The following is a 17,037-nucleotide window of genomic DNA, read 5'->3' as shown; positions in this document are numbered from 1 at the left end:
TAAAAGTTCCAGTAGAACATTACAAATAGAAAGTAAGAGGTACACTATTTTATGTGAAGTTTTTTTTTTTTTTTTTTTTAATTTAGAGCGATATATTTTTTTTTTTGAGAGATAGGTAGCACGCTACCCGCTTCGTTTATTTTATTTAGAAACAAACTTAGCTGAAAATATAAATCAACTAGGATTCGAACTTGGGTTTCGAGTACCAACCACAAAGCCCTTTGCCACTTGCTCTAGGGGCGGTCGGTTATTTTATGTGAAGTATTGCATGCATCTATATTTATGTATAGTACTTTTCGATGCTGATTCATTTTCCTTCACTTTTTTTTTTGTAGGAAAAAGCCAGCAAAGGAAGATGGGGCTGGCATTTATTTGTTGGAGTGTTTTTATTTCTTATTTTGTTGGATTCAATGTCGTATTAATTATATTAATGAAATGAGTTCATTCCTACATTACAGTCACAAAAAAGGGGAAAAAAAAAAAGAATAAGAAGAAAAAAGAGAGTTAATCATGCATGCTAACCCACCAGTCGCATGTGAACGTAACATAAAATACTTGGCTAGATAAGTACTATACTTTTTTCATTTTCTCAAACAAAAATGTAATAAAACCTTTTGCAAAAAAATATTGGAACGTATAATATGTAGTCCATCTTGTATACGCATATTTTAATACAATACCAATACTTAATTATTTGTATGCTGGAGAGAGAGAGAGAGAGAGAGAGAGAGAGAGGGAGAGAGAGATGTCATAAACCAATTCCACGAAAGGACTACCAATATACAAGTGTTCCCAGCATGCATAATTTAAGAACACAACCCTCCTAGCCCTCGTTTCATAATTCACAAAAAGGAAAAAAAAAAAGGGTGAATATCAAGATTCAGAATGCAAAAACATAAACGAGAATCCTAGTGAAACAAAGACGTACATTACAAATCCCCTGGTGATCGGAAGAAGAACGCACGATCGACGGCTTCTAGAAGGCACACATCATCAAAAAAACATTCCTCCATGTCATCTTCAGCACAGTAGTTCAAATCCAAGCAAAAACCTTTAGAATCCGTCTCCTTCTCACCTACTTCTTCCTTCTCTTCCTCACTCTCCATCTTCTGTTTAATTCGAGGAGAGCAAGCCCTAGACCTCGAGTCGAAGGTCTCGCAACTCAAAATTATAATAGCATCACTAATACTGACTTCATCATCATTGTAGCCCCGTAAACTACCGCTCTCGATCGCATTCTTGATACCAACCTGAGAATAGCTATCTAACTGCTCGATGTCTTCCATCATGATCACACGATGTGGATTGTCGCATATAGCTTCAAAGAGCTTCTCAAGATAGCTATGACTTTTTTCCGATCGTGGCCTCTTGTTTCCGAGATCATCGGTAGAATCAGATCGAGTTGATGAGAAGGTGCTCAGTGCAATTGAGATATAACTATTGTGAGAGCCAAAGACAAGGCTAGCAAGTTCCCTAGCTATCTTGTCTTTGCCATCAATGTCATTCCCTTGGAAAAACAGCCATGTGTCCTCCTTAACCCTAGTCATCTTCGACTTCTCTTTCCTTCTCCGCATCCCCGATCGGCACTGCAGGATAGTGCTTGCTATATCGGGGATCATCTCCTTCTGCCATGGGGCACATCTCTCCAATGCATTGCAAAGTGTCTTTAGATTCTCTGCACTTAGCTCCTTAAACTTAGAATGACATTCCACCTCCATCGTGCCATCTGAGGAACCGGAGCTAAGGTTCTGCCTAGGGTTTGCACACTCCAAAGAGACTCTTGACATGGGTTCAAGCCCTTCATTGGTAGTCTCTGAGAGCCATTTGCGATGTTCCCTCCACGGGTGCTCGGCCTCTAGTTGGAGTGGACAAGGTTGACGGAGCTGGTGGAGGCTAGGGTTGCACTTATCGTAAGAAGATAAGGAAGAACATGGAGATACTGAAGAAAAATTTAGAGTCATTTCTGATGTATGGTGTTGGTTTCCATGGGATGAACTACATATTGAGTTCCACTTCTTGCAAAGGTCTTTTAGTTGGATACAACCCTAGGAGAGAGAGAAAAGACAAAAAGGTAACGCCAAAAAGGGGTTAGTAATTGATGGAAAAACTTTGTTCTTGGACTTTATCTTTGTATAGCTATTAACATAAATGAATAATTATTCGAGGATTACCTGATCATCATTGGTGCTTGCACTTCTGTTATCTTCTTTGTACTGCCGAAGCCACGAAGGGAGGTTCGATGCAATCGAGCTGCGGCTGCTGAAAGAAGCATGCTGTAGGCCTCGAGCATTTGTGTCAAGCTTGGTTGAACAATCGGCACAAGTTACCTGACTCTCGCCTCCACCTTCTAAAAATGACCAGCATGACTCACTTCCACCCGGTTTTGCTTTCATTCGCATTTGTGAATCACTGATGAAGAGTTAATTAAGCCAACATATTATGCCAAAGAATCCATTAATGAGAAGACATTTGAAAAAGGAAATATTCTTTCTTTTTTTTTAAGTTGAATTCAATTTTTTTTTTTCTTTTTTTGATATTGGTAATGGCTAAGAGTTACCCGCTGACGGAGTCTTATAAATATTAGCTAGTTTACTAGATGATTCTTGTAGTGAAATCAAATGTGGATCTGTTTCTTGAAATGAAGTGCAACCTACACTTGTAACATGGAAAGGAATAAAAAGGGCAATAGAAAAAGAAGGATGTGAGAGAGAGAGAGAGAGAGAGAGAGAGAGAGAGAGAGAGAGAGAATGTGATGGCGTACGTAACTTTTCCAGATGAAAAGAAAAAAAAATAAAATTTGATCACTACTTTTATTTGAAATTGAAAAGAAAACTACATAACCAGAAACTAATTAAATTAAAAAAAAAAAAAGTCTTTCACATTCATCGGATTGAAGTAAATTAAACAAATCAAACAAACAAACTAAACTAGTCCAGACTATGACAGTTACCAAATTAATGTTGATCCAATATTAAACATTAATATTGCAAATTAAGCATAAGCATAAAGTGGGAATATTGGTCAGTCACCTGTCGCAGGTTAGGCTCAATCCCAAGCTACCAGAAGGAACAGTGAGGGGGTGAAGACCCCAGTGAGTCTCCAGCGAAGGGTGTCCAACCCTACATGTCATGTAGGTTTGATATGTTGCATACCCGATCAACCAAAAGCTGAGTCCACTACTGTCGCCTCCTCCTAAGCAGCCACCACAAACCAGGCTCCTAATCTCCATAATCACATGCTCCACAGGGCAATAATAGCTCCTCTGCCTCTCCACGCAGCCAGCCCAAAACTCCACAGCCCACTGAAGATCCTCCAACACCAACACAGCCTCTCGGCACGTCCTTAGCTCTCCGACCTTGTGATCCACCTCGTCTCTCGACATGCGTCCGAAGGACTGGAGCGAGAGGGGTAGGAACTGTAGATTGCGTAAACCCTCAGGCCCCTCTCCCTTGCTCACTCTCTCCATCACCGCCCTGACGATTCCCTCGGTGGTGGCCAAGCACTCCCCTACAACCACAATACTCCTCTTCCGCCTGCTAACTAGGCACTCCATAATACTCGCAACATCCTCGCCCCTAACCGAGTCCAAATGCCTGGCGGCTTTGGCCAGCTGATGAGATTGGCCCAAGGGGCCGGCGATGGCCTCCTTGGGTTTGGTAGGGTTAGGGTTAGGGTTACAGGGGGTACTGGTGATGGGTGCGGCTATTTCCAATGAGACGGCCTGCTCGACATTGGTCTTGACTTGCGTGCTGGAGAAGCCGGCCTCCCGCATGACGCGGCTGACGCTGGGGTCGTCGAGGATGGAGATGATGAGCTGCTCGAGCTCGATCTTGACGGCGAGCAGCGGCTGCTGCTGGCTCTCGATGGAGCCGCGGCGCTGGTGGGCCTGGGCCCGTTTGAAAGCGGCGACCAGCGCGTTGGAGAGGGAGGGGGGTTGGTGGTGGAGGTGGTGGTGATGGTGGTGGTGGTGGTGGTGGTGGTGGAGCGGGCCGGGCGGGGGAGCGAGGATCGGGACTGCGGAGGACGAGGCGGGGAGGCGGTTGAGGGCGACGTTGAAGCAGAGCTCGAGGGCCTTGCACTGGAGCGGGTGGGAGTGGGCCTGGAGGCACGCGGCGCGGAGGAGGCCTGACGACGAGCACAGCATGGTGCTGGCCACGTGGAGTGGGGTCACCTGCGCGTGCCCGCGACGCCGGGCCAGGTTCACCGCTTGCTTCACTACGCTCGCTGCCTCTGCTGTCAGCGCTTGTTGCACAGTGCAGCCTCCTGCTCTCATCTTGTTTTAACTGTCGTCGACGTTACCGTCCTTGTCGCTGCTGTCGTCGTCGTTGCCGTTGTGGTTGTTGTTGTATTGGCGATGATGGCGGCGGCAGCGGTGATGGTGGTTGTTGTTGTTCGTAACGAGAGGAGGATCAACGAAGTAGTAGTTGTAGGGAGTTTTTCTCGGTGAGTTTCATCACATGATGTTGGGTCTGGGAGAGCGAGGGAGAGAGGAGTAGTGAAGGAAACGAGAAGAGAAATAGGGTGGGTGGAGAATTCGAAGGGGGATTTGAGAGTGGGGAGCGTTTGTTGTCGTTGTTGTGTAGGTTGGGTTGTCAATGCCTCTCTGTTCTAATAGTGAAGGCTATTCTACATCAAGATGGTGACGGTGTGTGTGTGAGTGTGTGTGTGTGTGTGTGTGTGTGGGCGAGTAGGCAAGTATATGTAATGTATATCAAAGTAGTTATCTAGCTCTGCTTTATATTGTTTAATATTATTATTATTATTATTATTATTATTGTGAGGTAGTAGTAGCTTTTTATGGTGTCAGGGATGGTAAATTTTATGGAATTGTGGGCTGTGCCTTTCTTGCTGGGGAGGCTAAATTTGGGTCCAAAGTATATTTTCTAATGCAAAGTGAATTGCATGTGCTCAGCACAGGAGACTCCATCACTTTCTCTCTCTCTCTCTCTCTCTCTCTCTCTTTCCCCTCTTCAAAATTACTGCATGCATCCGGTGCATTAGTGTAACTCTGCACCGCCTATCTATTAGCCATCAGTGTCGAATGGATAGAAGGAAAATTGATAAAGCGAGAGAGTAATAGACGAGTGGTGCGCAAGGGTATAGATGGACCAGGTGCAGGAAATCATTTCCCTTTGCAGCAAACATAGTTTTAGATTTCTCTCGTGCATTATCTGACGTGGCAGTGAGCTATCCGAATCAGTCTACAGTTATACGTACCATCATCCTGCTTATACCTACCGGACCTGGCCACTGTGACAACTGTACTAATCCAAAAGAGAGCCCTATAGATGTTTTATACTGGACAAGATATAATATTACAAACTAGGTAATTATTATCATATATTCCAAACTTAATAAATATTATTATCATATTTTCTCACAAAAACCTCTGCTTATGATCGTATATCTTAACTTTTAATCAGTATAGGCAATAGTTTCAATCGTTTTAAGAAATCATTGCTTGGACCTGGTCTACCACGTAATCAGTGAACATCCATTTAGAATGCAACACACCCTCAGTTTGGTGCCGCTCTAATCTACGCTCATTTCCCAATCATTACAAAGCTTTTGCACCTACCATAGAGCTGTTTTCTTCTCCAGTATAATTACGTCCCCCTCGAAACTGAAATAACAGTTTTTTTATCGGGCTCTTCCTTTCGTTATTGTCTGTTAATTGTCTAAGTATCTTCTCGAGGTCCAAGATGCTTCACTCTATGTAGCTGATTTCACCTACTTAATGAATGAAGCAGGTAATGTACTACCTTTCTCTCTCAAAAAAAAAAACAATTTTAAGCCCCAAAAACAAAAATTTCAATATAATATTATCTTACTATTAATTAAACAGTATTATATCACACAGCAGGGTTAAACAGAGCCTACGCGCTGCAGCTAGTAATTTATTCAGGCTTTACTGCTCCAATGTAGGTATGCTTCTTCTCTTCTTTAAATTCCAATTGCAAAGCGCGATTGAGCCTGAGCCCTGCAGATACATGTAGAGTGGAAGTTTACATGAGATATGGGCTTTGTACTTTGCTCTAATTAATTGCATTTTAAGCCCCCCTTGTTTCCCCTTTATCCCCAAACGTTGTGTTTAGTATTTGAGAACAATAATTCTCGAGTCTTGAAATAATTTAGTAATTGAGCAAATCAGTTTGCAAATTGATTTCAAAGATACTGAAATTGAATTTTCCGGTATAAGAGCAGAACTATTGTTCAATCTTTTTTCATGGAAAAAACTTGTTTTCAAATGGAAACAAAATTAATTAAAGTCTAAATTTAATTTTAATTATAATATTAAATTATTAATCAATTCAATTAATATATTTAAATTGTTATTCATCGTTAAATAATAAATTAATTTATTAATTTATTAAATATAATTAATTAGCTAATTAATTATTAATAATTTAATGTGTTTATCTATAAACTAATATTTATATTGATCAACCATTAATATTTCTATTGTATCATAATATAATTTTTTTTACTAGTTATCTAACTAAAATAATTTCCTAACTAATTAAAAAGTTAAATTATACTTTAGAATTAATATATATATATATTATATATATATATATATATATATATATTAATTTAATTATAATTTATTATTATTTAACTAATTTATTATTTATAATTATTAATATTAATTTATTACTTTTAAGTAATATTTTGATGTTAATTATTTAGATAATATAATTTTAATTTCAAATTATAACTTTTATCTCTCTTGTTCCAATCTAATCATCCAAATACTATTTATCTTATTTTCAGAAGCAATACAATTTTTATCTAAATACAAAATTAATCTAATTCCTATTTATACTTGAACTTATATCTATTTCTGTAATAAGCAGTTCTTACTTATCCCCGAATCAAACAGCCATAGAAAAACAAACACACACACACACACACACACACATATATATATATATATATATATATATATATATATATATATATATATATATATATATAACCTCTTCAATAGCATAGGCGGAGAAAACAAGTTAATACTTAAGTAGAACTGCAAAAGAAATCTTTAATAAGAGGATACCAGATTTCAATATAAAATTCTAGGAGTACTCTCAAAGTGGCCAAAATGGTACAATAGGCCCATGATTACTAAGATTATCATTTACCAAAATTTTATTGATATGTTGCAGACATAAAAAATACGGTTATAGTAGTTAATCAGAAGCCAGAAATGCTGAAAGAAAAACAAACCAGCAACTAGTGTAAAATACATTGAGAACAAAAGTTCCTGCTTAATTGATTGCAACCCAACTATTAACCACTCATTAATTATAATTGAACCTTTATACAATCATATCAATTTCCACATAGATAGGCCGCAATGAAACCCAGGTTAAAGTGGAGCACAGCATCCAAAAAATATCATTAAAAAAATAATAATATTTTGCAATCATTAATTCCTCAACTAGACCACCACATATTACCTATGATTAAAATGACAACAAATATTCGCAGTACAACCCGGCACATCCCTTGCATAATGAAGCGCTAATACAAAGCTAATCAAAGAAGCACACCCCCCACCCCCTCTAACCTTTGCCCCCTAACCTTTGCATGCCATTGCAAACGTACTCCTTTATTTTGCTTTGAGATTAGAAAAAAGGGAGGCGTACCGACAACGATGATTTCTGATCTTATGATGATGATGCTTCTTTGTTGATCTGATGTGGGCCTGTGACCTCTCATCTTTTGCTGGGCCCCACTAAAAAAATTTGATGGGCTTCTTTTAGGATCTCTTTGAAAGGTGGGTCTGGTCTGGTCTGGTCTGGTCTGGTCTGAAAGAATCGGGAACTGTGTACGGCCTCTTTCCTCTGAGACTCAAAGAATAAGGAATAAAGCGACCCCAACACACCCCACCCTCACACAAACACCCACATTAGTTTTATGCAGGAAAAAAAAAAAAAAAAAAGTTAAGGCTTTTGAGCATCCCCCCCTTACCATAAAAGCTGAGTGGATAGAATAGTTTTGTTACTAGTTCCGAGCTGGATGGGAAAACGATTCATTAACCGACGTTTAATCGCAAAGATACAAACACTTGGTGTGCGTCCGCAGCCTTTCCTAAAAGGTTAGGAGGAGGGCCAGAGCCCTTCTTTAGAGATATTGATACAATTATCAAAACAGACCCACCATGATGCCAAATCCAATTTCAGTATCTCTTAAGCTTTTTAAAATACGTTACTGCTTCGCCTGTAATAAGGAACTAACTAGCTACGGTAAACATACTAAACAGTGTTGTGGACCGGTCATCTTAACATGCACTTGCATTGAAATAAGAGCTTCATGCTCTCTTATTAGGGATACTTAAAAAAACAAAAAAAACAAGAACAAAAGCATATAAAATACCTCACACAACTTCCGAGAGATATTCCTTCATTCCTCAATCATCATCGGCAGTTTTTATTATAGTCCATATCATGGGCATCCACCACTCAATTAGCCTGCAATTCATAAAGGAAAGATATCAAAAAAACAGAGAAAAAAGAACCAGAAGAAAGAGATAATTAAACAAATTATAACCAACCAAAAAGATATGGCGATGAATTTGTAAAAATACATGTATTATTCGTACGCCCCAGTCTTTTACAAGAAAAAAGGAAAAGAAATGAGAAAAGCAAAAGGGGCAGCAACAATCATTCGTAATATCACAATTGAAAGTCATGTGCATGTAAGCATCCCAAGCGGCAGTGTCTCTATTTATCACCTCGCATTTGATATCATCTACAAATATACGGTTTAGTGCTAATTATTATGAGCTAGAGAGTTGCTTATGAAGATGATTCAGAACTTCCAAGTGCTGCTTCTCTCTATCTAACACTTCATTTTCCTTCTTCTGAAGCAAAAGCATTTTCTCTCCGGTATTGAAACAGGAGGCACCCCAAATCTTAGCGTGCTTCGTCTCCTTTCAAATGTAGCCCAGGTCACAGTCAAAAGCTCTGGTCTCATATGGTCCAAAAGACACATACAAGGACAACCCTAATAATTAGCAAGGAAAAAGTACCATGCAATGCTACAAAAGAAGTGCCTGAAAGAAAAGAAAAAAAGGGGGGAAAAAAAGAAGATACAGCTGATCAAGATCAAACTTCAATGAAATCTTTGCCCTTGTCCTCTCAGTTCTTACCGGCTACCGACTATTTAAAAGTTCGGTCACAACAGGCAATCTGTCCATGTTAAAATGTTAAAAAATATTTTAAAAAAAAAAAAAAGAAAAAGAAAAAGAAAACCAAAGGTAGCTTTTACTTTTCTACCTTACCATCTTCTCTTTATGAGCCTAATCAAGGTCTTTCATTTCAGTTCCTACTTTAAAGTAAAAGAGCCTATCAAGAAGTAACATTAAAAGTGCTTATATGGCATTATCTGCCCAGAAAGTTCCCCTCATTTAATTCCAACTTGATGGTAAGACTGCTTTGTTGCACAGTGGCTACCGAAACATCAACATACGTGAATCTACATCATACAGATTTGAGTTGCATTTCAGAAACTCCAGTTTATCTGAACCGTAATTTAATAAAGAATCAACAGGAATGGAGGAAGCATGAAAATGCAAACATAATTATTGATACATCACTAATCTTTAACAGGAAGGTATCAGCTTATCACTAGAGACCAAGTAGACTCAACCAGGCATTCGTTGAGGATCTTTGTTCTTTTGACTCCCAAATGTTTTGCTTTAGACTACTTGCCGCTTGGAATCTGGACTCGACGTGGTTGCAGACCAAATTTTGACTCGCACACGTTGGTCCAAGACGCGACCCAACCCAATCCAAACTCAATCGTAACCAGATTTTTCATACTTAATATTAGGATCATTTGATTTAGATATGAACATAAGATAGACAAATTCTCTTTTTTACATACAAACTGATTATATTTATAAATTGTCTCGATTAAATTACTATGGACCATAGTGTGGATCCATAGCGATTAGTTGATCATAGCAATGGAATAATCATAGCGATTAGTTGATCAATCCTTTGAGCCGCCTCCTTGTTGTTATCAACACCGAGATTCAGAGTAAGAAGCCGCAACAATAAAGAAAGAAAAAATATATAATATATTAAATCAGGAGGAAGAAGAAGTTGCAGAGTCTCACCTTGATGAGAAGCGAGGAAGTAAGAATCGGGAGAGAACCGTGGAATGGACGGAACCCTAGCCAGTTGCCGCTGCATGGAATGGACGGAACCCTAGCCAGTTGCCGCTGCGTATTCCAAAAGGCGATTATCGATCCTTAACGGGTTATCGGGTGTGCCTCCGAGCTCTAGGCTTCTCCGCGAGCGGGCCCACTTTGTTGTTGTTGCGGCCCTGTTGAATGGGCGACTATTTGGGCCTGAGGTAGCAGATGGGCCCATTAACAAAACAGCTGCGCTAGAGCCTATGAATTCTCGTGCATCTCTTAATAAGCTTTTGTTTCCGCAAGGGGCCATTTCTAGGGACTTCATCTTTTAACAATTAGCATTACCCTACTTATTACATGATTGACGAAATTAAGATAACAAACTAACCAATCTCGCAGTTATTATAATGCAAAATGAAGTTTTGGAGAGAGTATTTCACCATAGGTCCATAATGAGGGAAAAAAAAAAAAAAAAAAAAAACCCCATCTTCACAAAATTTGCTAAAACTGTTCGAGAATACAGCAAAAGTGGTAGGAGCTCGAACGAAATTGAAATGTCTCAACACTTCCAGCCAGATGCGTATATACTGAAATCTGCTATATTTGCTGTTATTACCAACTCAAGCAAACACTGGAAAACAAATTTCACGGATAAGACTACATACAAAACCAACGAGCCTTTACAAAATGTCACTTCATGTAGAGCAATTTCGTGACTTTACAAGCTCTTTATATTCTCTATTTGCCTAGTTAAAAACAGCATAGAAAACTATAGCTGACAAAAATTGTGTAGAAAGAAACCCTGATACCCTGAGTAACAGCACAAAATTCATGCAGCAAAAGCGGTTCAGTCTCTGATTTTGATAAGATCGTCGAAGGAAAGGGCACAATATATGGAGTCAATATGGGCAACGGATGAATTATGTTGAGCATCATTAGCTGCAGTGAAGGAGAGGGTCCACCACCCTGTACCGCAAAAGCCCGGTTGTTCCTTGGCCTCCTCTGCGCCTGTTGCAGAGCTACAGATTTCATTAGTCTGCAAATCACCTGCTAAGGAAGCATATAGAACGACTTAGGATATAGACATGATTTTTGAATAAAAAAACAGGGCAAAGCATGAAAGATACCCTCTTCTTGAGCTGCTGCTGCGCTGCATATGCGCTTCTCTAGCATAGTTGTCTCTGCAAAGACCACCAAGCTCAGGTTCTTGATTTCATCCTTCAGAGCTGATTCCAAGGGTTTGAAGGAGAACGACCGAGTCCATGTCTCCACTAGATCAGGTATGGCAGGAATTACTAGCTTTTCTACGTGCAGTGACGACAACATCTGGTAATCGAATAAAAAATTTGGTTGTGTGAGGACAAGCATGGAAAGAGATCTAATTTATTTAGATTTAAGGAGCAAATGAGTACCCGAAAGGCATCAGGTTTGAAACCTTAATTTATAAATTAAAGAAACCACGTTCAACGAAGAGGAGGCAAAAAGAGGACACAAATATTAGTTTGAATAGTTTGCGTAGGTTAAAAATATGAGGACAAGCAATTTCATAGTGTATTGGAAATAATTTGGGCACCTGTTCGACAGCTCGCAGAAGGCGATGACACATTCCTTGCCTCTGGTATATCGGTCGTGTACCAACAAAGGGCATTTCTGCAAAATTTGTCCCTCGAAACCTGTTAAAGGATCAAAAGAGTGTAAAATAAAGGGAGCTTATAAGAAGGATTATGATGGAGATCTGGGAGGACTGTTTAAGAGCATAGCTAATCTGCCGCAGTTAAATCCTGAGCCAAAATGTTCCATCTCCAGAAAGAAATAGTGGATCAACATAAAAGCGCAAAAGAAAAAGAATGTGACAGAAAAGAAACAAAAAGTAGGGAAATGTTGATACAAGTCCATACCTTAATGAAGCTACTGAAATAATTTCTCCATCCTTCTCCAAAACCACTGTGTAAAATCCTTGGAAGTTGAGCCGGTCAAACCTTGATCTAATGAAACAAAAACAAATTTAACATCAAAGCATTAATAAAAAGAGCGCAAATGAAAGATATAAAAATGCATAGGCTAACTGCTAAAAGTGTGTGTGAATGTTATAGGAAAGTTGCTGTAACAGTTGATGTATGGAGGATTGTGAATTGTTTGCAATGAGAATTCATCGGCAGAATTCATTAAGAAGATATAAGTAGCTTACCCACGGCTAAAAACTGCTTGGCCAATCATGTCCATGCCTGTTCTTCGGTCAATCAGAGGAAGAAAGCACTCGTTTAGCACAGAGAGAGCCATGGCAAGTTTGGCATTGCATTCCAGTATAAAGGGCATTCTATAATTAGAGCATACTGCCTCATCTTCACCAAAAATTTGTAAAAGAGACCATGAGAAGCCACCTTCCATATGATTTGTAACACCTATTACATTAGATAGTTGATTCGCCAACTGAAATGGAAAGAGTAATTACAAGAAATTCGTTGAGAAACAGATATAAAGATAGTTGTCTCGAATAGCAAATGTGTTCTTGTAAGGCAGAAAGCAATATTTACCTTTTTGCACTTCTCCCCACAGAATAAACCCATTTCAAGTGTATCATTTCCTGATGAACATTTTCGGTGATCTGCAGAGGGATTTATGCCCATATCAGTAAAAGATAATAATAATAATAATAATAATAATAATAATAATAAATGTTTTCAGGACAACAAGCATCCAACAGCGAAAGTAAAACATATATGCAGTGATGACGTCGTCTACTTACATTTACGGCCACATTGTTTGCATATGAGCAATTTCAAAGTCTCAGGAACTCCATACAATCCATATTCTGATGCTGTGCAAATTGCACATCTACAGTAAGGGCAGTACCAACAGCCTTCTGGAAGAACCTGAAGGAAAACAAAAGAGCCCAATTAGCAATTTATGCTTGGATTTCAACAAAATGAAATCCTCTGACCGTACAACAAAAGTAAAAACTTAAGAGAGAGGATACAATTCAATCGGGAGGAGAAATCCCATAATACTTACGAAAGGAACATATACAAAATAAAAGCATTTGAGGATTATACGTGTCACCGACTAGTCATCAAGATTTCCATACTGGTAAAATTGGAAATAATAAAACAGAATCATAAATCATTGTTCATCCTACCACAGTTGGAATTATAGTTTTCATATGTTCACCTTCAGCTCTTAACTTTTATATGTAGGATCTAGGTCCTATCATAGGATTATCATCCCGACTTTCACTCTCTACAGTTTCTGCAAATTTGCGAGCATATTATTTAGTTATTCCAAAATAAAACGGATGTCAATGAATGGCAAAAAAAACATCGTAGTCTAACCTTAAGCATCAAACATTCTTGATGGAAAGTAGAAGGACATCCATCACAGCATATCAAGTGCCCACCATCTGCACAAACCCCGCACGTGTCATCGCTAGGATCCAGATCATCAATTCCTACTGTTTCAACACCAGTTTGGCTTTCCATCTTCTTCTGATCCCAAGCTTCTTTTAAGCATTGTAATAGAGTTTTTCCAGACATCAGGAAAATGTTACTCCAAGGTTGCTGAAGATTACTACCAGCATGAGCTTCAAATTTCAACAATGACATGACCTCCTTACAACAGTCACAACAAATTCCCACTCTAGTCACCAAACCACTAAGAATATTAGTTGTATTGCTTTTTGATACATACATAACTTTCTCATTTTCAGTTAAAGCGCCTGCATCAATTAACCAGGACAGCATAGTATATTTTGTTTCTAGAGGAGATCTGTTGTTACGGTCGTCTTTCCCTTTCCTCCTAAGAATTAGTCGGCATGCTCGATTCCCCTTTTTCTTCTCACTGATCAAACTTTCTTTCACAACTGTCTTCCGACTTTTCGCAGAGGACATTTCAGATATTGGAATCTTTTCATTATTATGGTTTTTCTTTGAGTCGTGACTCTCCAACTGTCTATGAGGTTTGGAATTTTGGCAATCAAAGTTCTTAGCATCACTATGCTTGAACTGCATATCATCAGAAACATGAGTGCTGACATCCATTTCATCATCTTCAGCAGAAGTTGCTAATTCCTGCTTGTCCTTCTTTGCTACTCTGGAAGTTGCAGATTTAAAATGCTCAAATATGCCATCGTCAGCACCCATTTCACACTCCAATTCATTGTTAACAGGAACGTGTTTTCCGTTTATACGCATTGATTTCCTAGTTCCAGCTATAGCACAATCATCACTAAAAATAGATTGACATGAAACAGTAATATTAGATGAACCCAGTTTTTTGTCTCCACCACTAGAGCCTTTGTCATTTGCACAGAAATTCCCACTAACAGCATTATTATCAACAGACGTGCTCGAAGCCAAGTTGTCATGAACCATATTTTCAGCATTAAATTCAGCATCCACGGGAACACGTTTCCTATTTCCGCGCCTAGACCGCCAAACACGAGCCAACTTCTTCTTATTAGATACACACTTTTGGTTTCTTCGATCAGTTTCTAAAACAACAATATCTCTACAGTTTGACTTTCTAACTTTATTATTTGGATATTCAGATACTATATCACCCACTGCATCCCTTTTTGTTCTACATGATGCAGCCTTAGTTTGAGCAGCATCCACAGAACTTGCTCCAATAATGTCTCCCCTAGTTATTCGAACTGATCGTCTAAATTTACAATTTCTCCTTTCATCATGTGCATCGTCATTGCAAGTTTTGGCTTCATTTGCGATCAAACAGCTGCTCGCTGCAATCTTCTTCGCTTTATTATCTTCAGTACAGGTTCTCGTATTCTCAACCACTTTGTCCGGCTTTTGTGAGAATTGCGTCAAATTAACACATTCAATTGACATAGAAGCTGCGGCACCCTCTCCAACCACTGAACTCGTCCTCTTTGTCTCATGCAATCTCTTCCCATTATCAGCACTTCTAAGAGGGAATTCTCCAACAGATGTCACCGGCAGCTTCTCCTTATACTTGGAAGTACCAAGTAGAAAGGTCTCAAAAGCCTTCGGAAGGGAGTAGAAAGTGATACCAGCAGGAGATATATAAACATAGTCATCAAACCCAGGTCGAAAAAGCACTTTCCAGCCGAAGAAGTTCAAAAGGCCCACCAGATACTGCGGCGGCTGTCCAGTTCCTGAGGCAGTTGTACCATTGAAACCTCTCTGTGAAATATCAGAATTGTTACTACCGACAGGAGGAGAAAGTGCATTTGGTTTTGCTGCTCTGAGAGCCAGACTGCTGCTTCTCTTTCTAGCCCTCATCCCTGGCACCCAGTCAGGATCATCTGATTCATCAGATAACATCTTATTCCTCTTATGTTCCGATGATCCTCTAGGTGATTCTTCTGTGGGAATATTGGAACTAGCATTTGTGTTCCCAATAGAGATTGAATTGTCATGAGCCCCATCTATCGATCTCTGATGAAGAGATTTGGGCGGAATAGGAAACATGCAAGGGTTCCCCAATCCAACTGTATTGTTCCCCAAATTAAGTATCAAGAAGGAACCATTGAAAGAGCCATTCTCCAATTCTCCAGGTAACATCTCAACCACTTTTTAACGAGAATAACACAATTAATCCTGCAGAGAAGTAAAAAAAGACCCACCCTTCATGATTTGAACACAAAAAGCAATACAAAATCGCATAAAAAACCCAGGTCCTGGAAATCAAAAAAGAAGGGCTCCTTCCTCAAATCAAATAGTAGTCTCAAGGACAAAGCTCAAACAACTCACATCGAAACGTACATGAGATCACAACGCTAAATCCCAATACATTGGCAACGAGAGCGATCGAAACCCGCAAAGCTTAAATCGAAGAAGAGAAAAGAGATCTCACACTCATGGAAACGAACCGACTTACTCGAAACGCGACGATTCCTACATCATGCTACTTCGATCTCCGGATCGCCATGGATCGAAGAAGAAGACGACGAACACGACGAGGACGACGAGCGAGTGTGTTAGGGTTTTCGCCTCCGCTCGTTTCTCGGAGAAGGGAACGGAGAAGTGAATCAACTTGGGACTTCACGCCATGGCTTTTTCGCTATAAAAGGGACGTAGAAATGTAGGGGTTCGCTACGTACGGATATTTATTCATCACGCGGCCTTTATTTAAGTAGGAATCGAAGGGAATGATCTAATTCCTCTCAGAGGCATTAGTGCATTACTCGAGCTCGTTATAATAACTCGCGGATTAGCTTAACTTAAACCGAACTGTTCCGTAATTGGTCATTACAGCTAGGCATCGTATAAGCTTCTTATCGTAGCTTTCAGTGCTCCGCGAATCACGGTATCGGGTTCATGAAATAGTATTCTAGATGAACAGGAAGATGGGTAGAAAGGTCTTGGATGATGGAAACGTGTACGTTAATATTCGTGTAACGATGGATTTGATGGTTGCACCGTGTTTGGTGTTTTGAGATGGGTAAATGATCTGTCACGCGACGAGGCTGGGTGTGAAGAGTACGGCGAAAAGGGCAGGTCGCGATTGGAGAGTAGGGACCAGCTGGATTGGAATCACGTGCGACAGCGACGGGGATTGGAAGTTTGGAAGAAATATATGTCAGGGAGAGGGCAATTAAAAAAAAAAAAAAAAAAACTATATAATTACAATTTTATTTTTTTTTTAGCTTGATAGATAGTATGCTATTCGTTTTATTTATTTTATTTAATACTTGCTTTAGGGACGGTTGTTTACAAGTTCATATTGTAGGAGCTAAGAAATAATATTTTGAAAAGTATAAATATTTTAAAAAGTATAAATATTTTCGTGTTTTTAAATTTTTTTTGATGATGAAGGTTGAATCTGATTATTAGCTTTGTTAAGTATAATTTACAGTATTAAAGCTATTTAAAAATTAAGTTTTATATTTTTATGACTCGCTTGCCTAGTGAACA

The 17,037-nt window shown here is 39.2% G+C and overlaps 2 protein-coding genes and 1 long non-coding RNA gene across 7 annotated transcripts; all 3 read right to left on the bottom strand.

The window, feature by feature from the left end:
* LOC109722821 (protein SMAX1-LIKE 3-like) lies at positions 747-4,841 on the bottom strand. The gene is made up of 3 exons (XM_020250971.1): positions 3,030-4,841; positions 2,172-2,409; positions 747-2,045 (listed from the first exon to the last, which is right to left on the bottom strand). Exons 1-3 carry the CDS (start codon positions 4,271-4,273, stop codon positions 930-932), a joined length of 2,598 nt encoding a protein of 865 aa, XP_020106560.1. The 5' UTR covers positions 4,274-4,841; the 3' UTR covers positions 747-929.
* LOC109722680 lies at positions 5,806-10,271 on the bottom strand. Of its 3 annotated transcripts, none has more exons than XR_002219528.1 (3): positions 10,127-10,271; positions 7,650-8,474; positions 5,806-5,980 (listed from the first exon to the last, which is right to left on the bottom strand). It is a non-coding gene; the product is annotated as an uncharacterized LOC109722680 (long non-coding RNA). The 3 variants fall into 3 exon arrangements; XR_002219529.1 differs by lacking the exon at positions 5,806-5,980 and having other exon boundaries at positions 7,359-8,223; positions 8,380-8,474; XR_002219527.1 differs by lacking the exon at positions 5,806-5,980 and having other exon boundaries at positions 7,362-8,474.
* LOC109722710 lies at positions 10,735-16,250 on the bottom strand. 3 transcript variants are annotated; one of them, XM_020250824.1, is made up of 9 exons: positions 16,001-16,250; positions 13,477-15,720; positions 12,894-13,020; positions 12,682-12,752; positions 12,336-12,577; positions 12,046-12,132; positions 11,721-11,820; positions 11,275-11,473; positions 10,735-11,197 (listed from the first exon to the last, which is right to left on the bottom strand). In XM_020250824.1, the coding sequence occupies exons 2-9, from the start codon at positions 15,682-15,684 to the stop codon at positions 10,995-10,997; spliced, it is 3,237 nt and encodes a 1,078-aa protein (XP_020106413.1). In that variant the 5' UTR covers positions 15,685-15,720; positions 16,001-16,250; the 3' UTR covers positions 10,735-10,994. The 3 variants fall into 3 exon arrangements, with proteins under 3 accessions (XP_020106413.1, XP_020106414.1, XP_020106415.1); XM_020250825.1 differs by having other exon boundaries at positions 10,735-11,194; XM_020250826.1 differs by having other exon boundaries at positions 10,735-11,155.

Source organism: Ananas comosus, linkage group 17 (genome assembly GCF_001540865.1).
Source record: "Ananas comosus cultivar F153 linkage group 17, ASM154086v1, whole genome shotgun sequence".
NCBI lineage: Eukaryota > Viridiplantae > Streptophyta > Magnoliopsida > Poales > Bromeliaceae > Ananas > Ananas comosus.
This window is presented reverse-complemented; position numbering and strand designations above follow the sequence as displayed.

Bases quoted from the DNA above. Each gene is read 5' to 3' on its own strand.
- LOC109722821 (XM_020250971.1), bottom strand. From the start codon at position 4,273: ATGAGAGCAGGAGGCTGCACTGTGCAACAAGCGCTGACAGCAGAGGCA. The intron at 2,410-3,029 runs GTGACTGACCAA...ACTCTTCATCAG, and splicing joins TTGAGCCTAACCTGCGACAG to TGATTCACAAATGCGAATGA. The intron at 2,046-2,171 runs GTAATCCTCGAA...TCTCTCTCCTAG, and splicing joins CAAGCACCAATGATGATCAG to GGTTGTATCCAACTAAAAGA.
- LOC109722710 (XM_020250824.1), bottom strand. From the start codon at position 15,684: ATGTTACCTGGAGAATTGGAGAATGGCTCTTTCAATGGTTCCTTCTTG. The intron at 11,474-11,720 runs GTGCCCAAATTA...TTCGATTACCAG, and splicing joins TTCTGCGAGCTGTCGAACAG to ATGTTGTCGTCACTGCACGT. The intron at 11,198-11,274 runs GTATCTTTCATG...ATGCTTCCTTAG, and splicing joins AGCAGCAGCTCAAGAAGAGG to CAGGTGATTTGCAGACTAAT.